General features: G+C 39.7%; 2 protein-coding genes across 6 annotated transcripts in view; one reads left to right on the forward strand and one right to left on the reverse strand.

Moving 5' to 3' along the window:
* RAB22A (RAB22A, member RAS oncogene family) overlaps positions 1 to 11,857 on the reverse strand; it is a 33,459-nt gene extending 21,602 nt beyond the window's left edge. Inside the window, exons 1-3 of the mRNA XM_038369331.2 lie at positions 11,720 to 11,857; positions 9,044 to 9,123; positions 2,390 to 2,471 (exon numbers count right to left, since the gene is read on the reverse strand). Coding sequence (XP_038225259.1) covers positions 2,390 to 2,471; positions 9,044 to 9,123; positions 11,720 to 11,755 — 198 coding nt within the window. The 5' untranslated portion in view covers positions 11,756 to 11,857. The remainder of the gene's footprint in view (positions 1 to 2,389; positions 2,472 to 9,043; positions 9,124 to 11,719) is intronic.
* Positions 11,757 to 18,270, forward strand: part of LOC119841755 (serine/threonine-protein phosphatase 4 regulatory subunit 1-like) — a 41,524-nt gene continuing 35,010 nt past the window's right edge. The window contains exons 1-2 of one of the 5 annotated variants that reach the window (XM_043496234.1): positions 11,757 to 11,894; positions 12,372 to 12,416. Coding sequence is in view for 2 of the 5 variants with exons in the window: in XM_038369327.2 (XP_038225255.1) it covers positions 12,180 to 12,186; positions 12,372 to 12,416 (52 nt within the window). In the remaining 3 variants the exon portion in view is untranslated. The other 4 variants (XM_038369327.2, XM_043496233.1, XM_043496232.1 and 1 more) reach the window with 4 other exon arrangements.

The raw sequence follows: 18,270 nt of genomic DNA on the forward strand, positions 1-18,270 counted from the left end.
ATACCACATTCAGTACTTGATATAAAGTCAAGTGTTGGATTCAAGAGCCCTACAAGACACATGAAGTTATGGTAAGAGAGTTTACCATGGTTTCTAGTGGCTGCCCAATTTGATTGATGGGCAAGTGGAAAAAACAAAGAGTCCTGAGCTTGGTCAGTTTTTCTTTCCCGGGCCAACAGAGATTGGGAGCATCATGTATGTTCCCTAATGCACAAGAGAGTTTTGCTCTTACACCAGAAGCCGTTACTGATAAATTGGGTTATTAGTAACTGACCTGTGCTATGACATTGGAGTTTGTATTTGACTGAATTGCTATGAAGCATTAATACTTCCACGTTTAAAACTTTAATTTTAAAAAAATATATATATATTATATATAGATATATATATAAAAAAATATAAATATAAAAAAAGACACATTGCCCTGACTGATCACTTGGAAGGGTGGAAGTATTGTTTGTAAAGGAACTCTAAACATACTGTCTGTGTGGGGCGGGAGGTGGGGGAAGGGAGAATGAGGATACATGGATGCACGTGAGCTTGTAGATTCAGCAGTAGCTGTCAGGAGCACTCTTTAGTGGCAGTCTGCTGACGGAACTGAGGTGACTTTGACACCTTCTTATGAAGCATCAGAATCTTGTTCCTATATCACTGTAGCCTCAAGATGTATGTTCTCCCAAAAAATAACCCCTCACTCACAAGGTGTGGAGGGAGAAGTCTACAGAATCTGCAGCTCTGAGTCAGAGGTAGGGGAGGACATCTTCATCTCTTCCAATTAGACAAAGTGTTGTACAACTTGCATGGAAAAAAGAAAAGGGCATCACTCCAGGGACAAGAATAGAAAAGAGGAAATATTCACTTCATACAAGCCGACAGCACCAATTGTCAGCCATTTACAGATATACTTCCTCATGAATTGCCCTACTTTGGATTCAGCATACTACATTCTCCCACTGCTTTCAAACATGATTCAAATGAATAGAATGAAACTCTAATACGTAATGGAAATCCTTTGCCGAACAGCTTCAGGCAGGTTTATAAAACTTGATACATAATTGCAGCTTTTGTTGTTGCTGCCTGTAGTTCATAAGCAAGGTAATTAGTATGCAGCACAAAGACACTTCCTCCAACTCCCTTTTTAATTTTAGTTTGCGTGCTTGTAAGTCTTGAATAAGTTTGTTGCATCCCCTCAAAGGTGAGTATGTTGCAAAAGCAGCCATCAAGTTCTTCTTCTGGAAAGAATGCCAGGTTAAAATTTGTATTTCAAATGAAAAACTTCCTGACATGCACTTCTAACACAATCAGATTAGAAATGAATTTTTTTTAGAAAAAAAATCAAGTTCATAAGAACAGCCATATTGGGTCAGACCAAAGGTCCATTTAGCCCAGTATCCTATCTTCAGACAGTGGCCAATACCAGGTGCCCCAGAGGGAATGAACAGAACAGGTAATCATCAAGAGACCCATCCCTGTTGCCCATTCCTAGCTTCTGGTAAACAGAGGCTAGGGACACCATCCCTGGCCATCCTGGCTAATAGCCATTGATGGACCTATCCTCCATGAATTTATCTAGTTCTTTTTTGAACCCTGTTATAGTCTTGGCCTTCACAATATCCTCTGGCAAGGAGTTCCACAGGTTGATGGTGTGTTGTGTGAAGAAATACTTCCTTTGTTTGTTTTAAACCTGCTGCCTATTAATTTCATTTGGTGGCCGCAAGTTCGTGTGTTACGGGAAGAAGTAAACAACAACACTTCCTTATTTACTCTCTCCATGATTTTACAGATCTCTATCATATCCCTCCTTAGTCATCCCTTTTCCAAGCTGAAAAGTCCCAGACTTATTAATATCTCCACATATGGCAGCTGTTTCATACCCCTAATCATTTTTGTTGCCCTTTTCTGAACTTTTTCCAATTCCAATACATCTTTTTTGAGATAGGGCAACCACATCTGCACGCAGTATTCAAGATGTGGATTTATGTAAAGGAAATATGACATTTTCTGTCTTATTATCTATCCCTTCCTTAATGATTCCCAACATTAAGTTCACTTTTTGACTGCCACTGCATATTGAGTGGATGTTTTCAGAGAACTATTCACAATAACTTCAAGATCTTTTTCTTGAACGGTAACAGTTAATTTAGACCCCCATCATTATATATGTATAGTTGGGATTACGTTTTTCAATGCACATTCACATTTTCTAATAATTTATTTTCCTAGGGGAGCCAAATAACCAAGGTGAAAGATGAATTTTTGATTAAATAAATTATCATGGGTTTGTCTCCAGTGTACTTTGAAAGAATCATGTGTGAAAACATACATTTACAGAATTTGATCACACAAAAAATCTTTACAAACTAAGGAGGAAAATAACAGCTCTACTTACTCGTTCCTGTCCAGCTGTATCCCAGATTAGGAATTTATGCAACTCATTTTGATACTGCACAGTCTTTGTCATAAAAGACGCTCTGAAAGATTTAGTGTAATGTTACCAAAATGCAAATACAAAGAAAAAACTATTTCTAGTATAATTAGTTCATATCTCCAAATTTTTATATATAAAAGGTCAATATTTTCAATTGATTTTAATACCATAATTTTTCATAAAACAGGTCATTTTTTCAAAAGTGAAGTGCTTTTTACTATATATAAAACTGATTAAGATCATGATACATAATGTCTGAAATTAATTACTGTGCATAGGTCCCAGACAAGGATGCATGCACCAGTTAGGTCACACTTACACACTGGAACTCCACCTTAACAGAATACAGTACAAGGGATCAGAGAGGGGATAAGAAGCCTTGTAAAGTTGCACTCTCCTTCCTCTTAACTTTTCTGTTGAAGGTGAGGGGATGTAGGTTTTACATTGCGACGGAAGCAGCTGGGGAGTGAGAGTGGCATTCTTCACACCTCCCCCACACAAAGGAACACCACAACAAATTCACGAAAATACACATGAATATTAGAGGAACTACTGAAGGGATACCGCATGGAACCTCTGCACTAGCCCTTTCTGGACTTATGTTGACACAAAATTTGGCTGCCAACCCCATTCTGGGGAGTCCCACAGAGCAGAGACTGAAAGCAGATAAGTTAATGCTGACTTCCCACCAACATTTAATTGGGTGTTTGGAATGTGAATAAGGCAGTGGAGAGTGCTGCCCCCAAGCCCTCTCCCCATCAGTGTTTCCTGAAACCTGCAGATCCCCAGCACTTTCAAAAGAAGGGCCATAATCCTTCCTCCTCCCCACAGCTCCCTAAATATAATTTTTCTGTGCAGGAGGATGGAAACGATGGGGCTTCAAGAGATTACCTTTAAAAAAAAAAAAATCTGCCAGAACCCAATGCCAGGATTCTTCATGTTTCCTGAAAGAATTGGATGACAACCCCAACACCTACCATGGTTGCTTCATCAGGGAAACAGTTCTCAGCTCTGCTTTAAGTGTTACTGATATCATCCACTCTTGCAAAAGAAACGTTACACTGAATTTAGGTCGGCAGAATAAGAGTACAAGGTGCTGTAACTTTTTATTTTTTGGTGGCATGTGTATTTTGTTAATGCTTTGAGAGTTCAAACTGTTTCTTTACATTAGTTTTTGTCTTTCAAAATACTGCATATTTACCAGATAATTAGCATAGGAGCGAGGGCCCCATAAAGATGTCAATAGGTCATACAGCAACTGAAGTTGCCTGCTGAAGTATGCCATGGCATAAAGGTCTGTGTGCACTTACTAGCTTAAAAAAAAAAAAAAAGTCTGATAAGTGCCAGATAGGGTGTGAATTTTTCAAGTTTGAGATGAAAACTAAGACCCTGATCCTGCAGTGAACTCTACACAGGAGTCAGGACCTGCATAGAGCCCCACCGAAATTAGGAGTCCACCAACCCAAAGCCTATTACAGAAATGAAGCCAAAGGGTGAATGTCTTTAGCACAGGAGGCAGTATTGGACACTAAAGTTCAGTGACTCAGGCTTTAGAGTCCTCCTGGGCTCTAAGTATTGTCAGGTCATAGAAGTTATGACAATAAGCCCTTTCATAATTTCAGTTACGCATTAATAGCAGCTACAGAGTATATCAACACAATTCAACAGTAAGGGAGTATGTAATAGTTAAGTTTAATGTATTTGTTTTTAAAAGGAAAGCAGAAAGCTCTCAAGTTCTCCCTGGAAGTTAAAACCTCTCATCACCTCAGATGGTTTAGCTAGAGTCTAGCACAAAGACTGCAAGATTTTAAGTTTCCTTTAAACAAGCTGAACAAAAGGTTACAATGACCTTAATACAAGTTAATACCGAAGCACAAGGGTAAGAGAGCCAAACTTCAGTGGATTTAAATGTAACTAATTATATACTTGAACAAAGGATAAGGAAAAGTAGCATGTTAAAAGAAAGTGTCTATTATAGGCATTGTAAGCACTGCCACTTTCTTACATTATAACACTGCTGCACAACAAGAATGAGGTAAAATGTGCAGACCATGAATATGATGTCCCTTAACAGATGATGGTTAGTGTGTATTTAAAGTGTATGGATACACATTTTAATTCATCATTTAAACTACAGTGTATAAATGACCGTTTTTCAATGCACAAAGGGGCCAATTTTCTAATTTTTAAGTTTTTAAATCTAGGAAATTACACATAAAAACAAACTGAAAAAAAAAAATTCTATCATGTGACATCATACTGACACCCACATGGTTCATTGGCCATGTTGGAACCGCTACTGGACAAACCTCTAAAACTTGAGCTAAAAGACTAACTGAAAGCAGTAGTAGGTTGTCCTACTGTATGTGGACCACACATGGGGGGGGGGGGGGGGAAGAGGAGAGAGAGTTCACCATGGGTTTCACAAATATTTGTGGACAGCAGAGGAATGGTCAGACTCAGCAATTTGGGATTCCATTCCAGGCTTTGGAGGGGAGTGGTGTGATCTAGCAAACACAGACTCTTCTGCTCGTTTTGCTGTCGTGGGTACAAATACTTCTGCCTGTTTTGCCTAAGCTTGATCCCTTCCATCCCATACCTTCCACTGTCTCAGTCCTGCCTTTGTCCATAGGCTCTTCCCACTTGAGCTTGCTGTCCGAGTCTTAGCCCCTACCACTCCTAATCTCTCCCCTTTCTCACAGCCAGTACCAGTTCTGTCCCCTGACCCTAACTCCCTCTCCCAAGTCTCCTTGCCCAGGCAGTTCAAGTTATACCCCCCCCCCGGCTCCTTGTCCAGTCTGTCTTGTCCTTCTCTCCTACTGGCTACACATCCTAATCTACCCCCACTCCTAATTCTCCCCCTGCATCATAGCTCCTTGTCAGATCTATCGCCCCCTTTTCCTTCCCATGATGGATTCCTAGTCCCAGTCTCCTTGTCCAGCCATTCTTCCCACTCCTGCCAGTTTCTCACCCAACTGTTTTTTCCCCACACCAGCTCCCCATAATGCTCCCAGTCCCACCATCCCCCACAACCCACTCTCCCAGCCTCATCTGACTAGGGCAAATCTTTATGCAATTTCTTCAGAAGAGACAGGTATTATATCCATCCCAATTTTCTTTAGAGACACTCAAATAGTTTAGCCCCAACATTTAATATAAATTGCTTGTGATTTAGAAATCCCTTCTGGATTGTAAATATTCACGGCATACTATCACATCAATTCTAGTCCAAAGTTTAAGTTTTATAACAGATTTTACAGAATCTATGATCAGCTGTAATGTTACCAACTATTTTTAAAGATTCCAACGAATACAGTTGTATTTTGATTTAAGTCGTCAGATGGAGCATTTGCAATTCAGCCACTGCAGGTCTGCAGTTCTGTGCTAGTGTGTGCGAATCAGAGAGCAAATAGTCCATTTTCATTTACCACTCTAAATTTACTTCAGATACTCTTCACTTTTGAGTTCTAAATTATTTCATCTTTAATGAATCTAAGGTGTTTCCCATTCTCTTTAAACAAAATTAAATTTGTCTTTCAGAAAAAGTCACTCTTCTTAGCTTTGGGCATTAGGGTTGCTACTGTTATTGCAGCAGGATATACTGCTGATATCAAGGCACCCAGGAAAGAGCCTGTTTATAACTGTAGTTATATTGGTGATGATGTTCACAGTCAAATTTATGATTGTTCATTTAAAAAATGCTCACATTACTAATGTCACTAGACATATATTGTTGGAAAGCAGTTTACCAAAACTTCCAAAGGCTCACTGCATAAAAGTTAAGGGTATATGACTTCAGCACCCCTTAGGCAAGACACCATTAAATAAATCAGTTTTGTACTAAGCTCGGAATTTTAAACTCTAGCCAAAGTGGAAGTGAATTCTGGAGTTGCAGAACCTCCACTGAAGACATCCCATTCCCATCCCCAGAGCTTCAGATATAGGGACTGTTAGCACAAGTGTCTCATCTGACAGTGGTGGCTGGAATGAGACACATGGAGAGAAAAAAATCTTTTGGGTAGCTAGGAGCCAAAACAAATTAGGCTTTAACAATCAATCAACCCTGAAGAGTATATGAAGATAGTACAGTCAATGGAACACTGGTGTAATGCACTTTCTACAGAAACTCCTATTCAGCAGCTGTGCTGCTCTATTCTGAATCAGCTGAATATTCTGAACTGTCTTTGTGGACAGTTCCACACAGAGCACGTTGTATAGTACAAAATGGAGGTCACCAAGCTTTGCATTTGAGAGAAATGAAGATTTTCGTTGTGGCAAGTGCTATTAAAAAAAGGCAGCTTTTTACAGCTCAAAGTGCTATCTGGGACTCCAACAGCAATCCAAAAATACCCCTGAAATGGAACTACCTTAATTATCCTCAATATTGGGGTAGGCAGCAACTCCTAGCTGCTTGCCTCAACCAACTTGCATCACATCCAGCTAAGCCGGGTTAAGCTTCAACCAGCTTGCTCTCTCATTCAAGAATCTATAATAGTCAGGCACTGGAAAAGCAGAGATGGTGCACAAACCAGAGAGATCTGCTATCAAGAGAAACAGATTGTTTCCTCAGCATCCTGGACTTTTAAGCAGTGTTCTGTTCTACGTGGAGTTCCCTAAGGGCTGATGACTTCATGTCCAGGTATATTACATTGCTGTAGTCTGGATGGGACATGGCAATGGCCTGAATGCCCTGACCTTGGGTATAATATAGTAGGATGGAAGAGAGTCTCCTAGTCAAATGGAGATGGTAGAAAGCAAAGCGTAACTCGCAGCTACTGCTATGTAAGCGCTTAGGGACAGAAAGGCAACCAGGAGCACTCCTAAACTATGGACTGAATTGACCCATTATAAGTGTGTACCCTCAGCCAAAGGAGATAGCATCTGCGCTGTAAACTCTGCCCTCCAGCACAACCTCTCTTGCTCAGGTTCATCTTTGCCCCAGCTGTTCTTCATCCATGAACTGATCTTATACAAGCACTGGATTATCTTGGTGGTACTAGCATGGCTGAATGTGATACAAGATAGGCAGAGCTGTAGCACTTGAGTTCGTATCATCCTACCAGTTTACTTAGTGACTGCATGTAGATGTTTGGCCACACTTCTGCATGGATCCAGTGTCAGGATCAGGGTCTTTGTTGTTGCAATGATTGCACAAGATAGCTATCCAACCATCAGTCCAAAGAAGAAGCAGGGACAGATTTTTAAAAGTGTTCAGGTGCCTAGAGATTCAGATAGGCACTTCAACGGGATCTGCAAGAGCATCTGGAAGCTGAGGTGCCTATCTGCATCTTTAGGCACCTGAACACCTTTAAATATGTTAATGAATATATCTGCAGATAATGATTCTCAACCTTTTTTATCCCAACACAGCTTTTCCATAACCTCCTGCCCCCACATCTAGCTGGGACTTCCCTGCTCCCACTCCATTTAGTAATATAAAAAGGGCAGAGCGCTCACAACTCCTACATGAAGAACCTCTGCTGTAGATTAATTAACAGATAAAATCTTGTAGCCCTTAAGTTTTGACATAAAATGATCTACGTGTCTGTTCTTACATGTAGCTTTTGTTAATAAAAGAACAGGATTTCTAAACAGCATGATTGTATTTAATCCATTTTGGTGTATCATAATTAAAACATAGAAAAGGAAAACTAGATATTTCAAAGCAATAGAGGAAACACTTGATCTTTATTAGGAAGTGTTACTGTATTTACCCCATTTTATTAGTTAAGGGAATATGCATTTTATATTAATCTAATTAAAGAAAGAGTTAGGAAGGAGAAAAAGATGCAGTTGACAAAAATATTTATCATTGTTAATATTTGAAACATCCGAGAAAAATCGGAGACTTTGTTTTTACATTACTGTTTAAAAACTCGAGCAACCAGATAGTTACTGTACTCAGTTATTTTTGAAGTTCAAGAATGGTGCCTCAACATAAAGTGGACACAGATTTATGTTCTTCTGTTGATGAATGAGAAACAGATATGGAGGTTTGCATTAGCAGTAGAACACACTTATTTGTTCATAATCCAAAAAGCCTAAAGGATATTTTAGTTAAGATTATTAATACAAAAACAGGACAAGATTTTAAACCTGCCCTACAGCATAAACATTGAATCTGCATGAAGCCAGAATATTAACACTTAGCATTTTAGTCTTTAAGGGTATATAGAAATCTCAGTCATTATAATGACACTGTAAGGCAGTTAAAGGGTAGATTTTTAAAACTAACTTATTTCCATGTGCATTAGTTGCGACTGGCTATTCAAAATCATGTATCTGTGTATACAAATGGAGGGTTATGTACGTAACTGCTGATTTGCATGCAGCTTTTACTACATGCAATTTTGCTGGTCAAGCCCCAAATGACTGGCCTAAGGCCTCACAGGAAGTCAGTGTCAGTGCAAAGACTGAATTCAGGAGTTCCTGACTCCCACTTCAGCATTCAGAGCATGCGTTTTTCTTTCACTGAAATGAAACTTAGATAGATTTAACTGCTTTACCCAACTTCTGCTACTTCATGCAGTGTGTTTCATATGTGACTCTTCAGGATTAAATGATATATTCCTCTATCTTATTTACAATTCAAATACATTTTATTTAGTGTCTTACCCTATTGTTGGGTTGATGTTAGGGTCAAAGCTGTCTTCTACAAATCGCCACACAATACTTGATTTGCCTACACCAGTGTCCTGAAAAATAACATAGCAGTTACACCAATGAGAATTTAGCTACCATAAACACTTGGGCACATTTAAGGCTAGTCTACACTGGCAACTACATTGGCTTGTGCAGTCACGGCAGAGCGACTTCCATGGGGGCGAGGCACAGCTCCCAGCGCTGGTGCACCGTTTACACTGGTGCTTTGCAGCGCTGAAACTTGCTGCGCTTAAGGGGGTGTTTTTTCACACCCCTGAGTGAGAAAGTTGCAGCGCTGTAAAGTGCCAGTGTAGACAAGCCCTTAAACCACAATCCTGCAATAAGCTCCTTATGGAAAGACTGATCCCAGTTCCTATAGAGAGCATCACTGAAATCAGTGAGGGTCCAACCAAGTGGAACAACTCTTAGGATCAGGGTCTTAGTAATCAAAATATTTCAGTGCAGCAAAATTGAAAAACTGAAGAGCGAAAAAATAACATTTATGTTGAAACAGGAGATAGCTCTGTTAAGATACATTATCCCAAAACAGATAAAAGATATTTGATAGCTTTGTATAAGACTTAAACAAAAAGCTATTATGTTCATCTCTTGAAATAGGTTGTTCTGTATGCTCCCCTCCCACCATGCCTCCCCCATCAAAAAGTCTGCATAAGTGCCTGTTTTGAATTAGGGATATTTGTACAGGAGATCGAGAAAGAGCTGCTGCTTTATACCTCAACTGTTAAAGTGTACATCTGTAGCTGAATAAGGTAATTAACACATACAAGTAGATCAAGGGTGTCACACTATTACAAGCATTACAAACACATTTCTGACTCTGAGTCATTGAGTCCTGCCCTATTAATGAAAGATCTTAAACATCTTCTGAGACATACCTGAAACTAATATATTTTTTAATCTCATAGCTGCGTGGAGCAAGAGAGGAGGAATTCTAAGATGACAAACCACAGTTTAAAATAGTGCCAAACACATTAGAAATTTAACACTAGGTTGTGTGTGTTTTGAATAGTAACTACAACAACTCAAGCTTAATAAAAGAAAGAAAAAGGCATGCTTCAAGTTGCATCTACTTGCAGCACTAAGTTAAGATGTGCGATTGCTCACATGTCTTTAAATACAACATAGCTGAACCACTTCACAATCTTCAGATGAGAGAATCAGGTAATGTATACCCCAAATTTGAAAAAGATAGTTTACCAAACCTAATATTAAGAAATGTTTCAATAAAACAAGCTTGTTCTCATTTAAGCTTGTTTTCCACAGTTTTTGCAGCCCAGATTAAATTTTTTGATTAAAGCTAATGTTAAAAAATTATATAATACACAGAATTAAGAAAAGAGTATCTGTACATCTGGGGATAGAGTTTAGATTATCCACAAATATTGAGTTTATTTTTAAAGTCATAAGATACATAATCAGCAATATACTACAGCACTAATTCGTACAAAATTTAAGTTTGTGCTAATCGTCTCAAGGGTTCTCCTTTTTTGGGAGAGGAGGAGAGGAGAGGGGAATTCAGAAATACACTATTCTTGTCACTTACATATTTTAGTGTTTAACAGAAAGTTATAAAGAAGAGAAAGGGAGATGAAAGTAATTTCCTGGCTGAGGCATTTAGAAGGGGAAATTTTCTTAGTTAGTTACTCTCCCTTTTCCCACTCCACAAAGATTTCACAGGTAGAGTTTGATGTAAACAAAAGATAAACATATTTAGGAAGCAATCATGTCAACTACCTTCCCCCAAATACCGGATATACAAAATTAGGGAATATATACCAATTTTCCAGGAAGAGGGAACAAGACTATCTAGAACCAGGAAATACATAGTCCAACCTGTCAAATTTCATTTGTTTAGGAGCAGACAAAATTACCAATAGAGTGAGTTCAGGAAAAAGCTCCAACTGACCAGCTGGATTTGGTTTGGAGGACCTTTGATTGGGAGCACTCTCATTTTGGAGCTAAGAATTTTTAAAAACGTCTGTCTTTTGAGATGAAGATTTTGCCGTATATATTTCTAAACAAGATTTAAAGTCTCACCCACGTTTGTTTTGAAGTCTCCTTCATCCATTATCTAGTATTTGGAGTGCTTTTGAAGCCTGAAAATGGCATTACGTGTCTGATATCAAACTACATAAATACAAGGGCTAAATATTATTCAAACGATCAAAGCCTTGGACAGCACAAGGGGGATGGGAGCCGAACAGTTTCAACACAGGACCATTTTTTAAATAGGGGAGCCCTGAAAATAAAAGTGTGTGTTACTTTGTGTCTCAAACACAGACAAGAAACATTCTTCCTAGAGAGAAAGGCTTTACTAGCTGTTGTGGAGCGTCTCAGTGGAGCACACAAACGGATAATGCAGAAATCAACACGAGCACTGGAAAAAGATAAAAATATCCTCTCACCACAGGAAAAACACCGTCACAAACCACCCTCGCTTTAAAGCAGTTTTAAGGGCTTTCGTGACCATAGAAAGAAATCCCCCCTCACCTTGCAACTGAATCCCTCTAGGAGGGAAACTCCCCCCCCAATCCCCTCCCCCATTCACCAAGACCACACCGGGGAAGGGGATACAATAGCAGTCCCCCCCTTCCCTATCACCCCAGATACACCCAGCAGGTGACTTACCCCCAGCAAGCAAACTTTCAGCTCCCTCAGAGCCATGGCCAGGGAGGCTGCTGCCTTAAACAGAACCAGAGGCGCAGGCCCGCATCACCATACTCCCCACCCTAAGCACAGGCAGGAGGGTCTCCCGAGGAGACAGAGAACCCCCGGCCACTTCCCCGCCCCTCACTGCTTACAGGTAAGCCCCGCTTCTCAGGCGCCACACACCAGACGCCATCTTGGGCAGCCCATACGAGTCACCTGACTACCCCCCCCCTTCCTTCAAGGGCACACTTTTTTAAAGGCTGTAATTTTCCTGTCTCCTGGGGCTACCTGGGCGCTTGGGGGGGCTACCTGCCTCCAGGGCAGCATTTGTGTATTAAAATATAGTGGCGGCGGGGGGGGGGGTTGGGGTTCAGCAGGGGTCAAGCAGCGCAGGCAGCTCCGCCCTCTGCCTCCCCCCCTTCCCCATGTCCATTCCAAGATGGCTGGTAAGCAGCTCTCCCTCCTCTCCTTCCTGCTCCGTGTGGGGGGCGCGGGTGTGTTGGGGGGCGCGGGTGACTAACGCCGAACGGCCGTGTAACTTCGTGCGCGCCTCCTTCCTCCTCCTCTGTCTCTCCAGAGAGCCTTGTGAAACCAACCCCCCCGTGTCTCTCTCTTTTGTTTTTGTTTGTAGGGATCCCTTTGTATTTTGTGGATTTGCAGGATGACTTAGATGATTGTGAGTAACTGTTTTTACTTGTTTTACTCATTCACCCACATGCTCCTTTCTGCACCGCCCCCCCCCCCTCCTCCCTCCCCACGCTTTCACCCAGATTAGGGTGAAAGAAAGAGGCTTGTGAGGCTCGTTTTGCTGCTAGGTGAAAGATCAGAGTGGGCTTGGGTTTTCTTATTTAACACACGGACACACACGCAGGCTTGGATTTTCATAAAAAGAACAGGAGGACTTGTGGCACCTTAGAGACTAACAAATTTATTAGAGCATAAGCTTTCGTGAGCTACAGCTCACTTCATCGGATGCTGTAGCTCACGAAAGCTTATGCTCTAATAAATTTGTTAAGTCTCTAAGGTGCCACAAGTCCTCCTTTTCTTTTTGCGAATACAGACTAACACGGCTGCTACTCTGAAACCTTGAATTTTCATGTTGCTGCTGGCAGAGGGGGTCGCTGATATAGTCATTTTTGTGTTTTAAGCTAAATTTTTAGGGCGCCTTATGCCACCTAACTGTTGTGATTTGATTTTTTTTTTTTAAACGCTCATTGACCCGGTAAAATCCTTTATTGTAAGAAAGGAAAGGGGCTGGGGGCTTTAAAACGCTTTATAAAATGATAGGTTATTTTATTTTAAATATCTCTCTAAAACACATTACAGAAAGCTGTAAGTACAGAAGGGAGAGAATTAACCCTAAATGAAGGAGGCTTGTCAGATCTCGATACATGGGATGGACACCTGAATAACAGGGGAAAAGGGGACAAGTTAATTCAGAACTGTCATAACCCATGATACTTTGAGGGATGTTTCTAAATTGTTTTCATAATTTTTTGCATGTCTAATTGTAACCCCAAAATGTCAATCTTTCGTCATACACAGAAGATATAAGGTATTTCTTGCTTAGCAAAAAGCCTAGCACGCATTTGGGTGTTGCAGAAATAATACTTTAAAAACTGAAATGCAGTTAATTGCCAGTGAAGGAGCTTACATTCAGGTCTGTATTGTTTATAAAGTTGAGAGATGAAGTGGGCGAGGTAATATTTTTCTCTCCCACCGATAGAAGTTAGTCCAGTAACAAGCTTTCGATCTTCTACAGAGCTTTTCTTCATTTCAGGTTTATAAAGTTGACATTAGTTCTGTTGTTTGCAAAGGACGTTCCTAGCAGTTGGCCTAAGACAAGAACTTTTTGTTTTGATCATTTGAATGAGTGAGATTTTTAAATGATTAATTGAAACACACAGGACAACAATTTTTTACAAGGTGGTTATTTGTTTTGCGTTTCTTGTGCCATTGTGAGAGTTACAGAGATACGGAAAAAAGTATGATCGCTTTCTGTGATATAGTCTCAAGTGCTAGTGAAGAATATTGGGGAGTTCATGTTCAACCTGTTACTGTAATACTCCTCCCTTCACCCAGTTTTCTACAAATTTCTCACTATCCTACTGAGGTCTGTCTCGATGAGGTTGCAGGTCTCGTACATTCTCTCTTTAGCATCTCTCACTGTGACTTTTTAAAACGTGATTGCACTACTTTCCAGAACTGCCACTGATTTTGTTTGGAAGGAAACTTCAATCATGGATTAATTTTGAGTCTGCTTTTAAAAACATCTCCTCTACTCATGGCAGATTTTTACAGAATGCTTCAATGTGACATTTAAAATCTCCCTCAAAATTATTTGTACCCTCCCTTATTTGGCCCTGATTATGCAGTGAGCTCTGCATAGCAGATTTTTGTGTCTATGTAAAGCATTGTTGAAGGATTGGGGCCTCATGTCCCAATCCTGCAAAGGGATGTGCATGTCAGAAGCTCCATTGTCAATAGGACAACTCGTACTTAAAGTTGAGGACATACATGTCTTGAGTACATATGTGTTTAGTGGCTTGAGGGCCACAGACTCCTAGAATGTGTTTACATTGTAATAAAACACTATGGTGGGGCTGTGTCAGCTGATTTGAACTGTGGGGAGAGGGGGCGCTCAGGCTGCGGGGCTATAAAATTGCAGTGTAGACATTCTGGTTGGGCTGGAGCCCCGGCTTTTGGACCCCAGTGTGGTACTAACTGGTACTTTGGATGGCAATTTGAGCTTATTATTTGAAAAAAAAAAATTGTGAGCGTTTTTAAAGTTGTTGCTTTTGAGGGACCTGTTCTGTCCCTGATTTGTGGGGATGGCAGTTCAGAGACTGGGGTATAAAAATTGTCTTAAAGCTAATTGAAAATTATATGGAATCACCCTTTAAAGTGGTGAAATTTTGCAGGTCTGGATTTGTAGAGTTATGCTTGTGTTTTGCACTTCAGTTCATACATTTCTCTCTGGGATATTGGTTTTAAACAGAGGGCTATTGCTTGCTAAGTTTGTGCCATGACCTCAAACAACACCAAGTACCTTTGTTGAGCAGAGGATTTAAATTGGGAGCAGATTGGCTAATACACTTCTGTGTGCCCACACTGGATTCGAAAGAAGCTTCTCAAAGCTCAGTACATCCTACCTTAAAGTTCCATTAATAACAAGGGGAGCCAAAGTAACTGGATCTGCAGTTTAAACCTATTAGTAGAGTTGAAAATCTGTTCTGTTTTGCTTTTCTCTGCCACAATTAAAATAAATAAATAACCCCCCTTATAATCCAACCAGAAAATAGTCTATTTATGTCTTGCCAACTAATTCTTCCCCCTTCGATTGGAAAAAGTGAAAGATGCCTGTCTGCCAGCTGAACTCTTCTGTTTTCAGTGCAAGCATGTACAAGCAACAGCAAACCTCCCACAGTGTCCTGCCAATGTGCCTTGACTGATCTGGAGGGTACCATCTCCAGGGGTGAAAGGGCAGTTCATTCTCTATGGCCAGTGAGTCCTTGGCTTCTTTGCCAAGGCTATCAGCAGAAGTGTCATTTGTCCTGGTAACTTGCCTGAAATAGTTTTATGATTGTAAGCCAACCTTCTGGTTTGGGGGATGGAGCTCAAGTTTGCCTCATCTGAGGGTTTTTTTTTTATCATTTTGCAGTTTTGAATCTAGAGTGGTGATCCAATAATGGAAAAATGTGCTTTGTATATGTCTATTTACATCAATCTATATGTACCACTATCAATTTCACATTGAAATAGACCTAATGCAACATGTTGATTATCACTACTATGGCATGGACAGACAGAGAAAAATGTCTGACTTGAAGTCTTGTTAATGACACCTGTTTAGTTTTGAACTTGATGTTGAATTAAAAATGCAGGGTATAAACTGATCCTAGTTGGTGTGAAAGAGCACCTAGAATTAAGATGCAAAATCTGAGAACTCAGTGTGTGGTCTAGATAGCTTGTTGTTTTTATTACAGAAGGTCCCAGAAGCCCCAGTCTAGATCAGTTGTGCTAGGTGCTGCAATTAGTCTGAAAGGGCATGTCTACACAGCAGTTGGGAGCTTGCTTCACACTGCAGGTAGATGGAAGCTTTGCTCGAGCTAATAGCAATGTGGGCATGGTAGAACGGGTGCCAGCTTGGGCTAGTCTAGCCACCTGAGTGCAAACCTGCCCAACCCTCTTGGTATGTACTTGGATGGCTAACTTGAGCCACTGCCCGTTCCATGTGACCACTATTTATAGCTCAGTGGCTGGAACAGAACTAGCACGTATCTCTCTAGCTGCATTGAGAAGCATGCTCCCAGCTGCAGTGTGGACATAACCTAAGGAAAAGGTTATGGAGCATTTTAAGCAACTCATTGCAGTAAATCACTAAAACTAGATCTATGGTGTCTGATCGAAAGACAGCATTAAATAGTGGAGATATTGGTGAGGAGATGTAATACGCTACAATTAATTTTTATTAAAACAATCAAACAAAAAGAGCCAGAAGAGATCCTGGGAATTATGGAATGGGAAATCTCCCCTAAATTACAGGGGAGCTGATTGAGAAACTAATTGTGGATAGTATGATACTGCACTTGAATAAATATCAACTGAGGGTCAAATCAATACTGACTTTTGTAAGATACTTTTTCATTCCCCACTGTAAAAGCTGCCAAACTTTGAAGAAGAATTCTTTAAGATTAATAAAATAATAATTGAAGCTGATTCTATAGGTTTTTTTTTTAAAAACTCCTTTTGTAAGACTAAAGAAAATACTGGTTAAAAAATTAAGTTTTATGGTAGATTTAAAAATTGAGTAGGTGAGAAAAATGTAGGGAATGACTGTTCTTTGCTCTTTTGAGAGATTAATCGTTCTGCAGGGGTGGGTATTGGTATTAATATATTTATTAGTGATTGGGTGGGGAAAATGGGCAATGAGATGGTGGTATTTGCTGATGTCATTAAATTGTTTGGATAGTAAAACCTACGGCAGGATATGATATTTAAGTACCTTTGGGATGGTCACATGATATATTAAATTCAAATTCTGTGGTGCATATTGGCTACACTAGTTAAATTTCCTATGCACTGATGGATTCTGAACTTCTTCACTTGATCTTCTAAGTGGGAAAATATGCTAAGCCTCTCAGTGGATAGTTTAATGGAATTGTGAGCGTCAGCAATTGTGAAAGCATATTGGGTGCATTAGAAATAATAGTCCATGATTTTCTGTATTTTCTTTTAAACATGCTTATAATATATCCAGAGTACTGTGTGCACTTTTGGTTTCCTCACTTTAGGAAAGAGAGTTGAGATTAAAATGGTCCAGAGAAGGTCAGTGAAGATGGCTACAGCTATGGTGGAATTTATTTGGTATGAGTTGAGAGGCTGCTAAAACTAGGATTATTTAACTCTTTACACTCTGTATGTAACAAAAGCAGTGTGTTCTGTAGCTGCTCTTCAGGGCCCCCATCTTGCAAGCACTTAAGCATGTGCTTAACTTTAGTAATTTGAGTAATCAGTGGAACTACTCAAGTTAGTAAAGTGAAGCACGTGCATACATATTTACAAGCTAGTGCAGTAAACTTTAGAACATAGAAACATGGTTGGTTTGTTTGTTGCAATCAGAGTTACAGGGAATTCTACTGCAATAGTCAATATTATGAAGGTTATAGTGGCAACTGATCAGTTCCTTCATTTTAATGTGGTTTTCTAATATGAGAACAAAGGGGTACTTGATAAAATTAATGGCTGATAAATTTAGTATGAATTAAAATAAATATTACTTCTCATGACATGTTAGTTTAAAGAATTCACTGCTGTAGAAATATGTTTAATATGTCTGGATTTTAAAAAGAACAACCTTTATTATCAATAGTATTTCTCATTATACCAGGTCAGATGAGGGTAATCAAATCTCATGCTTCAGTATGTAAACTGATTGCTGCAGAGTCAGGAAGGAACTCCAAGCACTTTACACACAGGGCATAACTTACTCAGAGCTTTTAACGATGGCATCAGGGTTTGGCTACTGTTAGTTAGGATATTAGACATGATGGAGCACTAGTGTTCTTGAGAATGGCGTATCTTATGACCTTAAATTGATCTGATGTTTGCTACACTAGCCTGGAAAGTCCGTTTCACCACTTTCAACCCTTCTTTGGTCTGAGTAATGTTTTTTGTTTGTTTTTATTTTTTTGTTTAATGTATATACAAATCGCAAATCTATTAAAGGATACTTATCTATAGGCTGGTATTGCTTCTAAAATAATTAGTAATGCCACCTGCAAGAAGCAGTAAAGGCTAGTTAAGTGGAATTAAATTTTAGTTTCCAGGTTATAGGTCACCTGTGTACTGTACTATATCTCTGTGTGGCTATACTGCCCCCTCAAATGCCATATCTGTAAAAGATGGTTGTGAAGTAGTTCAATGATTTAAATATCAACAGAAAAAATACTCAGACCCTTTTTAAAAAAAAAGCACAACCCAATAAATATTAGCATGCCTAATTTGCGTGTACAGTTATGTGGCTGTGG

The sequence above is a fragment of the Dermochelys coriacea genome, chromosome 13, assembly GCF_009764565.3.
Source record: "Dermochelys coriacea isolate rDerCor1 chromosome 13, rDerCor1.pri.v4, whole genome shotgun sequence".
In the NCBI taxonomy this organism is placed as follows: domain Eukaryota; kingdom Metazoa; phylum Chordata; order Testudines; family Dermochelyidae; genus Dermochelys; species Dermochelys coriacea.